The sequence below is a fragment of the Scyliorhinus canicula genome, chromosome 3, assembly GCF_902713615.1.
Source record: "Scyliorhinus canicula chromosome 3, sScyCan1.1, whole genome shotgun sequence".
NCBI classification, from domain to species: domain Eukaryota; kingdom Metazoa; phylum Chordata; class Chondrichthyes; order Carcharhiniformes; family Scyliorhinidae; genus Scyliorhinus; species Scyliorhinus canicula.
The window spans coordinates 157543042-157561557 of NC_052148.1; the positions used below are offsets into that span (position 1 = coordinate 157543042).

Sequence of the window (18516 nt, forward strand, 5' to 3'; positions counted from 1 at the left end):
TTGCCGTTATTCGAGATCCGGCCCACTGTGGTCGTGTCGTCAGCAAATTTATAGGGCAACACAAGGTACACAATGTAAATACATAGACACCGGCATCGGGTGAAGCATACAGGGGTGTAGTATTAATCAGGTCAGTCCATAAGAGGGTCATTTAGGAGTCTAGTAACAGCGGGGAAGAAGCTGTTTTTGAATTTGTTTGTGTGTGTTCTCAGACTTTTGTATCTCCTGCCCAATGGAGGAGATTGGAAGAGTGAGTAAGCCGGGTGGGAGGGATCTTCGATTCTGCTGCCCGCTTTCCCCAGGCAGCGGGAGGTGTAGATGGAGTCAATGGATGGGAGATAGGTTCGTCTGATGGACTAGGCTGTGTTCATGATCTCTGAAGTTTCTTGCGGTCTTGGGCCGAGGAGTTGCCATACAGGCTGTGATGCAGCCAAATAGGATGCTTTCTATGGTGCATCTGTAAAAGTTGGTAAGAGTTAATGTGGACATGCCGAATTTCCTTAGTTTCCTGAGAGAGTGTAGGCGCTGTTGTGCTTTCTTGGTGGTGGCGTCGACGTGGGTGGACCAGGACAGATTTTTGGTGATGTGCACCCCTAGAAATTTGAAGCTGTTAACCATCTCAATCTTGGCCCCGTTGATGCCGACAGGGGTCCAGAAGTCAATGACCAGCTCTTTAGTTTTGCTGGCATTGAGGGAGAGATTGCTGTTGCTGCCCACTACACCAGGTTCTCTATCTCCCTCCTGTATTCTGATTTGCCGTTATTCAAGATCCGGCCCACTGTGGTCGTGTCGTCAGCAAATTTATAGATGGAGCTGTCTATTCCACTAAATTTCCTCTTTTTCTTTAAATCTGATTTTTTTGTTGTTTGGCTGCAAAGGATCCCTGTTATTTTTGGAACTTTTCAGTCAGCCTGGCTCAGGGCTGGAATGTCTGCCTCCCTCTCACAGGAACAATGATGTCAACGATTGGTCGAAGGATGATGATTAGCCATGCTAAAGACTTGTGCTCCAGAAATTGCCACATTCCCATCCAAGCTGTTCCTGTACAGCTATAACATTGGCATTTACCCGGCAATGTGGAAAATTGCACAGGTATGTCCTGTACAGAAAAACAGGACAAATCCAACCCAGCCAATTACCTACCACCCCTATCATTCTGCTCTCAATCATCAGTAAAGGAATGGAAGATGTCATCAACAGTGCTCTCAAGCGGCACTTACTTTGCAATAACCTGCTCACTGACACACAGTTTGAGTTTCGCCAGGGTCACTCAGCTTCTGACCTCATTACAGCCTTGGTTCAAACATGGACAAAAGAGCTGAATACCAGAGGTGAGGGGAGAGTGACTGCCCTTGACATCAAAGTAGCATTTGATTGATTATGGCATCAAGGAGCCCTACGTAAATTGGAGTCAATGGGAATCAGGAGGAAAACTCTCCACTGGTTAGGATCAGACCTGGCACAAAGGAGGATGGTTGTGGTTATTGGAGGCCAGTCACCTCAGTCCCAGGACATCACTGCAGGAGTTCCTCAGGGCCCAACCATCTTCAGCTGCTTCATCAATGATCTTCCTTTCAACATAAAGTCAGATGTAGGGAAATATGCTGCTGAGTGCACAATGTTCAGCACCATTCACAACTCCTCAGACACTGAAGCAGTTCACGTGCAAGTGCAGAAAGACGTGGACACTATCCAGGCTTGGGCGGACAAGTGGCACGTCACATTATTACGATCCCAGACCAGAACTCAAAAGATGCTAGGATACTGGACAGAAACCCCAATATTTTATCTAACTTGTAAGATTGGAAGGAAAGGATACTTTGCTCCAGGAGTGATTTCACCCACTAATAGGAATATGGTATATTAAACAAACTTTATTACTCACATAATATTCACAACTTTTCCACATTAATTCTGACTAACTTTAACATCATAAAGACAAATAGCCTTCAATTACCAGTTAAACAATGCTTAACAATGACAATGAAACACTAATTCCTAACTGCTTTCTTTTATCTCCACTCAAGGAAAACCCAAATCGGGTCACAATCCTCTTTTAAATACAGTTAGCCGACCCAGGAATGCTTGCTGTAAAGAGAGGTCTTGGATGGACCACTTTTAAAGAGAGATCCTCCAGGAAAGAACTTGCAGATTCTTGCCTGTCTCAACTACTATTTAAACTGCCAGCCATTGAAATTGTTCCTATCCTGTTCACAGGCAAATCTTTAACTCACTGTCATGAGTTCAGCTGCTACCAGTCAGTTCCCAGTCAAATCTTCAACTGAACTGTTTTGGAAGAAACTGTGGATCTGTCCACAGACAGATCTATAGTCCAAACTGTATTGGGAGTACAGATTCTTGTCTCTTCACATCCCAATCTAAAACTAAACTCAAACTCCAGAAACTGCTTCAACCCCATTCACACCTCCCATTAACTACATCAGCTTACTAAGCTGAACAAGGACGGCACGATAGCACAGTGGGTAGCACTGTTGCTTCACAGCTCCAGGGTCCAAGGATCGATTCCCGGCTTGGGTCACTGTGCGGAGTCTGCACGCTCTCTCCGTGTCTGCGTGGGTTTCCTCTGGGTGCTCCAGTTTACTCCCATAAGTCCTGAAAGACGTGCTGTTAGGTAATTTGGACATTCTGAATTCTCCCTCTCTGTACCCGAACAGGCACCGGAGTGTGGCGACTAGGGGATTTTCACAGTGACTTCATTGCAGTGCTAATGTAAGCCTACTTATGACAATAAAGATCATTATAATAATTATTATTATAATGCACAAGTCACGAGTGTGATGGAATACTCTCCACTTGCCTGTATGAGTGCAGTTCCAACAAAGGCCAAGAAGCTCGATACCATCCAGTACAAAGCAGCCCACTTGATTGGCACCCTTTCCACAAACATTCGCTGCCTCCACAAATACTCACTACCTCCATCACCCACACACAATAGCAGTAGTGTGTACCATTTAAAGGATACACTACAGGAACTAACCAAGACTCCTTAGATGGCACCTTCCAAACCCACGATCACTACCATCTGGAAGGAAAAAGGCAGCAGAAACAGGAGAATCCCACCACCTGGAGTTTACTCCCAAGTCACTGACCATCCTGACTTGGAAATATTTCGCTGTTCCTTCACTGCTGCAGGGTCAAAATCTTGGAACTCTGTCCCGAACATCACTGTGGGTGTACCTACACCACATGAACTACAGCGGTTCAATAAGGCAGCTCACCACCACTTTATTAAGGGGAATTGGAGATGGGCCTACAAGTGCTGGCCTAGCCAGCGACGCCCACATCTCAAAAAGATTCATGTAAAAAAAATTAAGAAATAGTAATTTGTACTTCCCAATTTATTCAGGATCTGGCATAGGATTGGAGAACAGTGTGATAAATTAGATGAGGGGCAAGTGAATCCAGCAGAGATAACATGGGGGGAGAGTGATGGTGGGCGGATTTGGACACAGGATGCGAGTAGATGAAGACTATCCCATTATACATGCGACTTGGAAAAATAATCCAGAAGGGACATTCAGTGGATTTGGGGCATGGGTGGGTGGAGGTGCTGGAATCAGTGGTAGCCAAAACAGCAGACAGGCACTGGTGCCCATGAGGGTGTCTGCCAGCCCCGTCCTGAAGTTCCTGCAACCTCGAGCAAGGTCAGCACTGGGTGTGGATCCAATGCAACCATCAAAGTTACAACGTGTAGATTTTCTAGGTTCTTATTTTTACAGAGCTGTTTAAGAAAAGCTGCATTCATGCAGGGATAAAATGTCATAACAGCATCACTTTACAGATTGAGGCAATGCTGATTTTCATGTAACATCTCATTGGCAAAATATTAAACCTCTAATTCTAACCTCTTGACCAATCCTGATTTTAATACCTCCACCATTGACTGCTGTGCCTTTGGCTGCCAATATCCTAAATTCTCGAATTATCTCCTTAAACCTTCCACCTTGCTACCTCTCTTCCATTAAAATGTTCCTTAAAAATAACTCTTTGAACAAGCTATTATCCCCTTATGTGTTTTGATGCCTAATTTTGCTTTATAACGCTCTGGTGAAGCATCCTGCTATGTTTCATTGTTGCAAAGGTGATATATATATATATATATATAGAGGTATTGTAACTTAACTACATTGTTAAGATGGTTCACTTGACTTAGATCGAGCATTTGGCTCAGTGGGCTAGACAGCCGGTTTGTAATGCAGAACAAGGCCAGCAGCACGGGTTCAAATCAGTACTGGCTGTGAATTCTGAATTCTCCCTCCGTGTACCCGAACAGGCGCCGGAATGTGGCGACTAGGGGCTTTTCACAGTAACTTCATTGAAGCCGACTTGTGACAATAAAAGATTATTATTATTTCAGTGTAACACAAAGTTTGTTTTAATTCAAATAGTCATTTGATAGCACAGAAATTGAGTCTTTTCTGCGTCCAGCGCAATCACCACCTCGGTCTCCTTTTGATCTGCTGGCTCCATAACTACATTTAACACCCTCCTAATATTCAAAAATAGATGCCTTCTAGCGCTAACTCTCCCTAAACTTCTTATAAAACTCACTGGGAACCCATCTGGCCCTACCACCTTCCTCAATTGCATCCTCCCAATTGCCTCCTTTACTCCTGTTCCCCTACCGACCCCTCCAATGTGTCCCTATCTTCCTCCCCCAACATCAAGTATTCCAGACCGTCCAGGAATTCCCGCATCTCTCAGCCCTCCCCCGGTGGTTCCTCAAACACCTTATTGATCTTGTCTGGGGCCACCACCAATTTCCCTGTCCTATCCCGCACCTGGATAATTCCCCTCGCCGCCACCTCCTCAGAAGTTGGCCTGCCAGCATGCAGGCCTTCTCCCCATACTCATGACTGACAATATTAAATTAGTTGTTAGTATAATTTTTAACAGGCTAAGGACGATTTCGCAAATGTTGTCCAATCACATCTCATGTTGGACACTGTGTTCTGCAATTTGCAAGCACAGGCTGGTTGGGTATGGTCTGTGCTTTGCCTGTTGCGAACAGCGGAAGGGACGTGCTGTTTGATACGTTCCGCCAGTCTTTTAGATGTACAGCCTATTGACACTGTAATTCATATTTCACATTGTTCGTTTGTGTGATAGGCAGAACGACCTTTTGGCTTGATAGCAGTATCCTATTGGTGCAAATACCACTTGTGTTGCTATTGCATAGTAGCAGTGTGAAACATCTAGTTTCACCCGGTTGCTCAAGGTTTTGAGATACCTTGCGTTTCCAGAATAATCTGAGGTAGGCTGGGCACTTTTCAGGACTAAAGTGATGGCCAAATGCTTTTGACAATGTTTAATTTCCCGGCTTATCAATAAATATTAAAATAATGATTTTGAAGATTTTTTAAAAGTCGAATCAACATCATATAAAGCTGTACACAGTATCCATTTTTGTGTTTCCATAGATAAAAATAACATGAACGTATATTTCAAACAGGAGTATTTCAAGACATGATACTCACTTCTTCCATTAACGGTTTCCCATAATTAAATGCAAAATGGTCTAATTCCGCAAAAAAACTTTGCATTTGACTGAGTTTCAGTATGTTCTCGTGTTTCCTCACCACCTCAGTTGAATCTCCCTTGAAAAGAAAAGGAAAAGAAATACAAGCACATGTTGAATATTAAATGGTTAACCACGGTCTTCAATGTTAAATGATTGTATTCACCCCAGCCTAGAGTGGAACAGGCTGCACACAATGAGAAACAGCACAGCAACATGTCCCTTAAAAAGATGGTGCCATTGAAGGGGATGACAGGTACTCAAAATCCATTAATGTATACTTAGGTGCAATCTAGAAACGTGCCCATTGAATTTTGAAAAGTGATAACAGGACAGATGAAGTCCCTACAACAAAGAAGTTATGCACATACAATGCAGCAACTCTACATTTGCATACAATTAAATGTGAATACTAGATGGAACAAGGGATCTTGTCCTGTGTGTCCACAAATCCCTAACGCTAACAAGAAAGGTTGATAACCTTTTCTTAACCAAAGGCATATGGAATGCTTTCCTTTATTGGCCGAGGCATAAAATATAAGAGCAGTGTGTTAGACCACAGCTTGAATACTGTACAGTTTGGGCCAACACATTACAGAAATGTTTAAAGGGTGCAGGGGATTTATGAGATGTGGCAAGGACTGGAAAATATTAGCAATGAAGGAAGATTGGATAGGCTAAGATGATTTTCTTAGAACAAGAGATGCTACGGGTGACTTAATTAAGATATAGAAAATTATGAGGGGCCCAGATAGACTAAATGGGGACAATCTTAGTAGAGGGACATGGATTTAAAGGAATCGGTAGAAAGATTTGATGGGCGATGAGGAAACCTTTTTTTCATGCAGAGAGTGGTAGGGACCTGAAACTCACTGTCTGAAAGAATGATTGAGACATACTCTGACATCACATTTATAGCCGTGATCTGCACAGTCACAGACCAAGTGCAGGAAGATGGAGTTAGGCTGGGTAGCTCTTCACTGACTGGTGCAGACACACTGGCTCCTTTCTATATGACAACTTGTTAATGATTCTATTCTATGAGGGGGGGGGGGCAGTGGGGGGTCACCTTAGTCAGAGGGTCTCTGTGGAGGATTCTTTCAGTTAGGAGATCACAGGGGACTCTCCTTATTAAGGGGGATCCCTTGGGGGGGGGGGGGGGGGGGGTCCAGTTAGGAGGTAGAGTAGAAGTGGGCAGCTAGTGCATTGTGGGGGTGGGGCCCTCAGATGGACTTTGGGGGCAACCCCCATAAGGAATTATCCACTTGTCCCACGTGAGGTCCACCACGTTAAGGTCACGCTGGTAATTACCAGATTTGAGCTACACCCACGTGATTCCTGGCCCAAGGGGCTGGAGAATCATGGTCGACCGGAGAATAGGGTGCCGGGTCAGCTAAATGGATGCATTCATTTACATGCTCCTGCTGGCGAGTGGTTGTGAACCTCGATCCTGCCGCCAATGGGGGTGTCGGGCATCGCATTCGGATCGGGGCCTAGCGCCGGTCCCTATTTTCCCCCGACGCCCGATTCTCTGTCCCATCGGGAAACACACTTTGGGCATCCCGGGATGGAGAATCCAGCCCATGGTGCTCATCCAAGTGCTTTTTAAAGTTGTGAGGTTTCAAGCCTCCACTATCTTCCGAGGCAGTGCATTCCAGATTCTCACTACCCTCTGAGTGAAAGTTTTTACTCCAATCCGCTTGGAATCTCCTGCTCCTCACCCTAAACTGACCCTTCAACTAAGGGGAACTTCTGCTTCCTATCTACCCAGTCCATACCCCTCATAACCTTGTACATCTTGATCAGGTCGCCCCTCAGCCTTCTTTGGTCTAAAGAATACAACCCAAGTTTATCCAACCTCGCTTCATAGCTCAAATGCTCCATTCCAGACAACATTCTGGTGACTCTCCTATGCACTCTCTCCAGTGTAATCACATCCTTCTTATAGTGAGACGACCAGAACAGCACACAGTACTCCAGCTGTGGCCTAACCAAATTTTTGTACAGCTCCAACATAACCTCCCTGCTCTTATAATCGATGCCACGACTGATAAAGACAAGTGTCCCATATGCCTTCTTAACTTCCCTATTAACCTGTCCTGCTGCCTTCAGTGATCTATTAACCAGCACACAAAGAACGCTCTGTTCCTCTGAGTTTCCTAATATCTTACCACTCATTGAGTACTCCCTTGTTTTGTTACTCCTTCCAAAGTGCATCATCTCACACTGTTCAGGGTGAAATTCCATGTCCCAGTGATCTGTCCATCTCACCAACCCGTCTATATCTTCCTGCAACCCAAGACCTTCTTAAATTAAGGTGCCTGTGTGCAATTTGTAAATGATGTTTGCCTCTAAATAAAGCATTCATTGCTTTTATCCACTGGTGGTTGCCTGGCATTGCTGTTACTACATTGGTGATGAGGAAAACGGACCCAATGTGGGACAAGTACTGTCGGCTTTCCAGATCAGGTTCCAAGTTATTTCCAGTTTCCGGAGGGAGGAGTGCCGTCATGCCGCTTTTGGTAAACTTGAGTCTTTCAATGCGGAAGAGTAGGATTGGGTGCAATATGTGGGGCATATCTGTTACTTTTTCAAAAGGCATAGAAGGGAATGAAAAACAAATAATTATTTATAAGAACAAAGTTTTATTTACAAACAATATTTTATAAATATACACACAATTCCTGGTAAACCTCTACCAGTTTCGTTCTGGTCGGTACCTCACTGGCCGACCTTATTTACACTGGATAATTGAGATACCCTGCCCATAATGGGAGAGCTCGTACTCCACCAGGAGCATGGGGAAGACAAGCATTCCCACCCCGTAGTTCCCTTAAGGGATATTACAGAAATCACGCCCCAGACTGTTGCAGATTCCGAGATGCCGAGTGTTTCCGATGCGGTAAAAGAGGTCACTTGAGACATAGATGCAGAAACAAGCAGAGCCTGCCTGGCCCAGGAATGGAACAGTATGGGGGAATACTAGTCAATTGAGCGGAATGTGTTGATGTTGAACCACATCGATATGGGCAGAATGACTCCAATAACCGTCATGTTGCTTGTTAACGGACGCCCTTTAAAGATGGAAGTGGACACTTCAGCTACCGATATAGGGGAACAAGTTTACCATTATTTACAAGGCAGGGTTCAACTGTTGAGGTTGAAGAATACTGTGGCTCGGCAAGCCACTTATATAGGAGAGGTGCTTAAAATCAAGGGGACAACGTAGTTTACAAGCGGCAGTCGACCCTGCTCCCACTTGTCGTTGGAAGTGAACAGGGTCCAAAATGAATGGGGCATGACCGGCTCCAATACATTAAATTAAATTGGGTAGAAATATTCAAACTGGATGAGGGGGACCTGTACAAAGTCATTTGGAGGTATTCCGATGTCTTCCGGGACAAACTAAGGAAGATAATGGGGTTCCAAGCCAAAATATATGCAGTGTAAGGCCACACCAAGGTTTTAGAGGGCCAGACCGATCTCTTATTTCATGTCAGTAAAAGTGGAAGCAGAGCTTCAGCACCTTAAAGACCAAGCTGGCAAAGACTGGTCCAGTTCGAAGAGTGGGCAGCGCCCATCTTACCTGTCCTCAAGCCAGACAAGACAGTCTGAATTTGTGGGAATTATAAACAAACGGTCAATCGAGCAGCCAAATTAGTCATGTACCCCATACCCAAGATTGAGAACCTATACACGAGATTGGCTGGGGGGTCTGACATTCACCAAACAGGACATGAGCCACTCTTACTTGCAACTGGAATTAGATGAAGCATCCCAAGAGTCCATGACCATTAACATGCACAAAGGCTTGCATGAATATACTCGGTTACCATTTGGGGTATCATCAGCATGTGCAATTTTCCAACGCACCCTGGAAGGTTTGTTGCTGGGATGCCTAAAGTTGCGGTTTATTTAGGTGACATGCTGATTATCGGTTCTGTGGGAAAGGAACACTTAGCCAACTTGGATGAGGTGCTAAGAAGATTCTCGAATGCCGGTGTGTGCTTAAAAAGGGAGAAATGTACATTCCAGGCCAGCGAGGTGATTATTTGGCCTACAGGGTAGTTGCTAAAGGGTTGCAGCCGATGGACAAGAAGATAAAAGCCATCAGAGAAGCGCCCGGCTCAAAAAACACTCCGGCACTGAAGTCTGTCTTGGGATGATCAACTGTTATGGCAGATTCCTACTGAATTTTGCCACCCTATTGGCACCGCTGGATGCTCTGCTGAAGAAACACCAGAAATGGTTTAGAAAGCACCCCAGGAGGAAGCCTTCAGTCAAGTGAAGCAGTGTCTTCAGTCTACTAGTTTACTGATCCATTTAGACGCCTGAAAATAGCTTGTCCTCGCCTGCGACGCGTATCCATATGGGACTAAACAGATCGGCCCATTGCTTATGTATCCCGGACCCTCTCCGAGGCAGAGAGAGGGTACTCTCAAATTGAAATGGAGGGGTGGGGAGTCGTGTTCAGCATCAAGCAACTCCACCAATATGTGTGTGGGTGGCATTTCATATTGGTGACAGATCACAAATCTTTGTTCAGATTATTGAAGGAGAATAATTAAGGTTAGAAGTCATCACCGCTCCTCCCCACCTGGGAACGTGAAAGCCGACGCATTGGCAAAAGCAGGTTCCAGGCACGGACATTTCTGGATTCCCCCCGGAAGCACACCAGTTAGTGCAGTACAGGTCTCACAGACTAACATTGAGGATTTAGTCCAGGCCCAAAAACAGGATAGCAATCTCAGGGAGATTGTGAAAGGAAAGTACCCAGCCCCTTTCGATAGATTCAGAAAAGCACTGACCACCCATGAGGGTGTAGTTTTAAAGGGTGTGGTTCCTGAACAGGATAGGAATCAGCTCATTTGTTTATTCCATGATGGTCATGGACACCAGAGAATAGACCCCACTACTGCCCACCTCAGACAGCTCTGTTGGTGGCCGAGTTTAAAGGAGGATGTCACTCACTACATTGAGAATTGCCTTATCTGTGCCCAGAATAATCCAGACAGATACGCAAGGAAAGCACAGCTTAGCCTTGTTACACCTGCCCCGTTAACGGCCCCTGGACGTACCTCCAAATTGATTTTATTGGACCATTGCCCCCGTGCCGGAATGGTTATAAATATGTGTTGGTTGTGATAGACACCTTCACAAAATGGGTTGACGCCTTCCCATCATGGACGAATACGGCCAAAACCACAGCTAAAATTTTGACACACCACATCTTTACGAGATGGGGACTCCCCTGCAGCATAGAATCAGACCAAGGCTCTCATTTTACGGGACGTGTCATGAAGAACGTCCTCACGATTTTTGGCATAACCCAAAAATTCCACATTGCATACCACCCTCAGTCGTGTGGTATCGTGGAGCGCATGAATCAGACCCTAAAATCCACCCTCCAGAAAATGGTCCAGGAAAATAACACGACTTGGGATTCAGTCCTCCCTTTCGCATTAATGTTTTTAATAAATACTGTTTCGACTTCTACAGGTTACACCCCACACACACTCATGACCGGACGCCCCATGAAAGGCACTGAATATTTATTGGGAATTGATTTGACCAGCCCAGAAGTGACGGCCCTCACCCACGAGAAGGCAGTCAAACAAATGATTGAGAACATTAAATCGGCTCAGCTTGCAGCCGCGGTAAAGTTAGGGACCAGAAAGAAACAGAGCAAGGCCTGTTTCGATAGGACAGTACATGCGACTGAGTTTCAGGTAGGACAGCAGGTCATGCTGTCTGTCTACAACCCCAGCACATTTCTGTCACCAAAATATTCGGGTCCGTATTCCATTGCGGACAAAGTTAGCCCCTCGGTTTATAAAATAAAGTATCCAAACGGGAAGACTGCGTGGTTTCATATAAACCAGCTCAAGGCATATGGCTCGCAGTCTAACCACGCACACCACGTCATGCTTGACGCAGCACAACCACCCACAGGAGACGCATTTCCACTCTCCCCCTCCCAGACCAGCGCCTCCACAGACTCGATCTCGACTCCGCCCATTGACTTTGGACTCCGCCCCAAGGACTTCCGGTGTGCAGCATGGAGTGAGTGAGCACACAGAGGCAGCTCCTGCCTAAGGTTTACAGAAAAGAGCTCTTTTTTGGGCGGCGCAGGTTGGAATTTCGATGAAAAGGCGTAGGTGAATGTTCGAGGAGTACTTTCCCCCAGGAATAGTATGTTTCTTGGTTATCAGACCCTCAGAAACAGTGCAAGATTGGGCTGAAGCGGCAGCAGACAAAAGCCTCTACATGCAGGCAGGCGGGGGAAGGGCCAGCTTACAGGTCTCAAGCTAACTTGAGGGCCTTTATGAAAGCTGAATTCTAGCAGCAGTTGACGCTGTCCCAACGAATCCCAGTGGGGGAAGGTGTCTAGAGGAGCATTCCCCATAATTTATGGTGCTCACCCGGAGTGGGGCAAAGGAAATAGCTGCAGCAGTTCCCCAAGAAAAGCAGGGGAAGAAAGACAAAATGGCGGCCGGCGGAACACCCGAGGACTGGTGGAAGTGGGCGCAGGAGCAGCAAGCCTCTCTTCTGCGCTGTTTTGCGGAGCTGAAGGCTGAGTTGCTGGACTCCCTGAATGCAACTACCAACAAGCTGCTTGGGACCCAGGCAGCACAGGGAGTTGGGAGTTGCAGCAGCAGGGAGTTGCAGCAGCAGGCCGCGGGAGGTGGAGGCCGTGGTCCTCGTGGGGAAAGTGGAGTTGCACGAGGCACTTCAATAAAAGTGGCAAGACCGCTTGGAGGAGCTGGACGTTTGCACGAGGCGAAAGAATTTGAGGATCCTGGGCCTGGCGGAGGGGCTGGATGGGTCGGATCTCCCGTCGTACGTGACCACGATGTTGAGCTTGTTGATGGGAGCGGGGTCCTTCCATTTGCCCCTGGAGCTTGAGGGAGCTCACAGAGTGCTGGCCAGGAGGCCTAAGGCAAATGAACCCCCGCGGGCGGTGCTGGTGCGGTTCCATCGATTTAGTGACCGGGAGTGTGTGCTGCGCTGGGCCAAGAAAGAGAGGAGCAGCAAGTGGGAGAATTCGGTAGTGCGAATCTACCAGGACTGGAGTGCGGAGGTGGCAAAGCGGCGGGCTGGGTTCAACCGGACAAAGGCGGTGCTGCATGCCAAGCAGGTCAGATTTGGAATGCTGCAGCCTGCGCGTCTGTGGGTGACATATAAGGACCGGCACCACTACTTCGAGTCCCCGGAGGAGGCGTGGGCCTTTGTACAGGCGGAGAAGCTGGACTCGAACTAAGGTCTGGGGACACACTATGGCCGTTGCTGTTTTCGCTGTTGCTGTTCTTCAATTTTGACAGGTGTTATTTTTATGCTGGTTTTCTTTTTGCTCTGTTTCCGGGTGGGTTTGTCTGTTGGGTATGGGTGTGGGGTATGTGGGGAACATTGGGGGTATGTGCTTTATATGTTCTCTTCTGGACTCCGCCCCAACACGCCCACAAGCAGCTACAGCAGCGACAGCGACTGTGACCCTGACGAAAGCCACAGCACTCGTTACTGCCCTGATACAACAGACCACACACACAGCAACTACGAACCTGACTCGGGTGATCCCTTTGAGATCACATACATTAAAGCCCCAGACCCAGAACCACCGCCCCACAATGAAGACCCCGACTTCATTCACACAAATTTGGACACAGCTTTTTGGCACCGCGACAATTCGTTCAGGCTCGTCCGGAACGACGAGATGGACCCACGATCACACCATGCAGCCTTAGCAGCCATTATTCATTCGCGAGTATGGCATCCGGGAGAAGAGGATGACAATGAGTCTGACTCCCAAAACCAGAACCCCTTTGCGATCCTGTTCGCAGAAACTGATAACTGAAGTGTCCAGATGATGTAAATGAGGAACTGCTTGAGAGAGAAACGGTGTCCCTTTTCTGAGGGAACCTGCACGTTCTGTGTTGCATGTTTGTTTGTTTGTGATTGTATGTTTTTTTCCACAGCAGCTCTGCGGACAAATGCCCCATTTGTCCGCCGGTACCTTTGAGAACTTGCCGGCACGCTTGTCAGCTGAGAACCACTGAGAGCTTGCCCGACCCCCGTTCATAACTGCTCCTCTGATTTGAGGGTACTCTTATCAGCAGGAACCTCTGGGAACTTACCAGAGCCACGTTCATAACTGCTCTTCTGGTTCGAAGGTAGAACCATTACAGCAACCCCGTGATGAATACACTCTTGCCCGTTCTTGTCAGGTCACTCAGACAGTGGAGTAACGGCAGTGGTCCCTGCCCTGTCTGAGGACCCCCCTCCGGTCAGCTAAGCTCAGGTACGGCACAGCCCGCCCTACCCGGGGATCCCATCCAAATCTTACCCGTCGCGGCCCAGTCACAACTCATTTTGGCACTCTTGGTTGAAAAGTTTGATTTTGTTTTGTTTTGTTTTCAGGTAACCCTTTGGTTGCCAACTCCCCATACTATTTACATCCAGGAACATTGGGATGGTAAAACGCAAAGCCTGCGAGACGGCTCACAGTGGTACAGTATTTGAGAGTATGCCTGGTCCTAAAATTCGTTTTGAAAAGAAAAAGAAAATGAGGGAGTCACAGAGAGTGACCAATCATAAAGGGAAACTTGGCACAAGAGGACAGACATGCTAACGTTCAATGTATTAAGCAAAATACTAATAGACACTATGCTTGATCCCATAGATTTTCAGGCACTCCAAGGAGGGATCAAAGGAACAGAAAAGAAGAGAAGAGAAGAGAACAGAAGAGAAGAGGAAGATGAAGAAGACATCTTCAACCCTTGTGATATGGATCATAAGATCCATGTGGTTGCGCGCGGACGTGAACCCCCTTACCCCCACTCCACCAGTCGTTAATGTTTCACTTCCACAGAACACACAGAGCCCAGCACAAGTCGCAGTACCCCGAACTGGTGTACCAAATTTATGACCTGGTACTCCTTGTCATATGTAGTTGAATCACTTTTGGCATTAGCAATAATCTGCAGCATTGTACAGACTCTTTGTATGAGGAAATGGCGAAGGAGAGCCTACCGCTCTCGTACCCCGGTATATAGGATGAGATCCCCTATTTTCGGGTTCCACCAGGCCCCTGAACCCCTCGAAATGTAATAAAGAACTTTTTTGTTTGTCGTTCATTTGTAAATAAAGAAATGTGTTTTCTGAAAGATTGTATAACTCTGAGCTTGACTGCCAAGCCACAGAAATGAAATATGAATGCTGCTATTGTTTTGTAATGTTAGGAAGTTAGTATGCTTGGATGTTTTGAGTGAGTGTAGTTTATTGAGGACAGTTAGAGGTTCCAGTTGTTGTTTGGTAATGCATGTCCCTTTATGACATAGCGCCACTTAGAAACTGTTAGGTAAAATCTTCCTGCATAGTTGAGGACAGTGTAGAGGCCATGGAACTCGCTGAGGTCAGGTAATGAAGACAACATAGTTGTGTGATCCTTCACACTTCGCGTTAGGATCACAAGGAGGGAGTGTAGCCACCTGAGTTGGCCACTTCCCCACATAAAATGGAGAAACACAAAGACAGCAGGGAAATTGGACAATCCTAGAGAAACAAGCAGTTTGGAGACTTTTCCTGTGTATCCTGCCTGCAAAGAAAGCAGACAGCACTGAAACCAGCAGTTATATATATTGATGAGCGATTCCCGGGAACAATAGCGACAACAATTAGCTACATTTAAGACACTCAATAGCAGGTCAGACTCCTCGGCGCCAACGGGAGTCCGAAACAAAGGAGACAAACAAGCCAAAAAGAACCGCCCAGCGATCGAGAAACAGCCCCAGTATTGGGGAATTCAAACCAATCGATTGGTATGGGATCCAATCGATTGGAAGTAAGCTTGGGGTCCGCCCAAAAAGGCGCGAAGCCCCTGGGACCTATAAAAGACAGGTCCCAAGTTCAGTTCACTCTCTTAGCCGGCCCTCCCAGCAGAACATCTTAGCAGCTCTCGAAGAACTTGACCGTAAGAAGGAGAGGCCTGGCCAACTGCTGCACCATCAAGTAAGTGTCCAGTCAACGCATGCTACGAGATAGATGCTCCTGACCCCTTAGTCCGTACCAGCTGGAGGCCTGCAGACTCAGGATCGAGCAAGAGGCCATTGTTCCCTGACCCAGCGGGTTCCCTTATCCAGATAAGTATTGGCCTGTTAGTGGTAGGAATAGCCTAGTCTTTCAGTATTGTATGCATGAGTAGTGATTAACTGTGTATTAATAAAAGTGTTTTGATTTGAACCTTACTAATTGGTGTATTGAATCATTGATCTGAACTTGAACCTCGTGGTGGTATCATAAGGATACCTGGCGGCTCTAGAGCTAAGTAATACAACAGAGCCAACTGAGTGCAAAGCGCACTCACGAGAACGAGTAACACACCATCCCCATCATTTCCATAAACCCTCCCTGCTCCTTCACCATCCGCAGCCTTCCCATTGACCTGGGCCTCGACCTGTCCACCCTCGGCACTGTTAAAGTCCCCTCCCATAATCAACTGATGTGTGGCCAAGTCCGGAATCACTCCCAGCAGCTCCCTCATGAACCTCACGTAGTCGCACTTTGGTGCGTATACATTCACTAGCACCACCGGCGTCCCCTCCAACACCACGCTCACCATTATATATCTCCCACCTGGGTCCCTCACTTCCTTCGCACTCACAAACCGTAGCATTTTACTCCGCAAAATAGCCACTCCCCGTGACTTGGAGACAAACCCCGAGCGAAGTACCTGACCCACACATCCCTTTCAGCCTGAACTGATCCCTCAAGCAGAGGTGCGTCTCCTGCAGAAAGACCACCCCCGCCTTTAGACTCCTCAGGTGCGTAAAGACCCGAGATCTCTTCACCGGCCCATTCAACCCCCGCACGTTCCATGTTATGAGCCTTACCGGAGGTTTGCGCCTCCACTGCCCTCCACCCTCCCCTATCAACTCTGTCCCCTTTAATTTCACCCTATACTAGGCCCACACAAGATAGCACCCTTCTCCGCCCATTACCTCTCTTCTCCAACCTTTCCACGTCGCATCCCCTACCCCCTCCCTCCCCCCCTCCCCCCCCACTGTCATCCCTCGCCCCCCACCTCACATCCGTTCACCAGCATTATCTGCCAGGGTGGCAGCTCCTCCCATCTACCCCCTGCCCCTTCCCCTACCCTCTCTTCCATGATCTGTAAATGGCTCCCATGGACCTCAACCTCTCCCACCCAAACAAAAACACATCCAAATCACAGGTCACCTCCTCCAAAAAATAAACACCAACACAGATGGCAAGGGGGGGGGGGGATTCTGTTGCCCCCTTACAAACTTATTACCCCCTTAACAAATAAACCCCCCACCCTCCAACGCCAACACACCGGTATCCTCCGAACTCCATTGTTCCAGCTCCTCCATCTACCATCAAAGTTCAGTTCTCCCCGAGTTTACGCTCTTTAATAAAGTCATTGGCCTCCTCTGGGGTTTTAACATAATACTCCTGGCCTTCAAAAGTCACCCACAGTTTTGCCAGGTTCAGCACCCCAAACCTAATCTGCTCTCGATAGAGCACTGCCGTGGTCCTGTTGAACTCAGCACACATTTTCGCCAGTTCAGCTCCAATGTCCTGGTATATTCCCTCCCATTCACAGTTCCATTTCTCTCTGGCCCACTGCAGGATCTTTTCCTTCTCCAAATACTTGTGGAGCCTCAAGATCACCGCCCACGGCGTCTCCCTCACTCTATGCTTCAGCCTCAGAGACCTGTGTGCTCTGTCCATTACTGGGGCCTTGTGCAGCACCCTCTCCACCACCCTGCCAGCATCCTCGAGATGTATCTCGTGACTTCCACACCTTCAGGCAAGCCAACAATACGCAGGTTTGCCTTCTCAACCTGTTCTACTCTTTCACCTTTGATATTAGCAATTTGCAAAGGTCCCCAAGAACCCCACATTCACCTCCAATGCCACCCGCAGATCACTGTGGTCCGACATCACCTTCTCCATCTCCAGGATCTGTGACCCCGGTGCCTGCAAGCACTTTTTGACCCTTTCCATCGAGCCTTTCAGGGTGCAACTGCCCCTTTGATCGGTACTCCTGCATCTCCTTCCTTTATTGGCAAAACTCTTCTCTAATAAAAGCCATTAATGGCTCCTCTGGGGTTTTCCAACTTATGCCAACCCTTTCCCCTCTGCATCTTTCCAATTGCTGAAGTGCCACAGGTCTCTTCCAGTTCCTTGGCCAGGTTTTTCACCTTTTTCTGCCAGGTCTGGTAACCATCAGACACTCACGGGGAGAACCTCTCAACACCTTCAACTGCACTTTCCCGTCAAAACTTCTACCATTTTTGCTAAAAAGAGCTCAGTTCTACACCTTCAAGCAGGGGCTGCCTTGTGTGTGACCACTCACTCCATGGCCGCCACCTCAGTCCCATTCAAGGCAAAGGTGGATAGGAGGAAAGGCAACAGCTGATAGAGGAGAATTTGGAAGTTGATGGAAGATATGCGGAGGATCTGGAGCCAGAGCTATTGGTGAAGAAGGAGTTGCTGTCGAAGTTTGATCTTATAACCATGGGAACGGCAGTTCAGTAGTTGAGGTGAGCGCGGTGGGGTTGTGTATGAGTGTGGCGAGAAGGCCAGTCGATTGCTGGCGGGCCAGCTCCGTCGGCAGGCAGCACCAAGGGAGATTATGCAGATTAGGGATGGAACGGGAGGGGTGGTGGTGACTCCGGAGCAAGTGCATAATCTGTTTGAGGACTTTATGGGATGAAGAAATTTCTCCTCACCTACAGTTCTAAAATGTTTACCCCTTATCTTCAAACTATAACCTCTAGTTCTGGACTCCGCCACCAGCGGGAACATTCTTTCTGAATCTACCCTGTCTAATCCTGTTAGAAAATTACAAGTTTCTGTGAGATCCGCTCTCACTCTTCTCAACTCCAATGAATATAATCCTAACTAACGTAGTCTCTCCTCATATGGCAGTCCCACCATCCAGGAGTTAACCTGGT

The 18516-nt window shown here is 47.3% G+C and overlaps 1 protein-coding gene across 1 annotated transcript in view; it reads right to left on the reverse strand.

Moving 5' to 3' along the window:
* LOC119963044 overlaps positions 1-18516 on the reverse strand; it is a 146287-nt gene that overhangs the window by 47698 nt on the left and 80073 nt on the right. The window contains exon 14 of the mRNA XM_038791554.1: positions 5499-5618. Coding sequence (XP_038647482.1) covers positions 5499-5618 — 120 coding nt within the window. The remainder of the gene's footprint in view (positions 1-5498; positions 5619-18516) is intronic.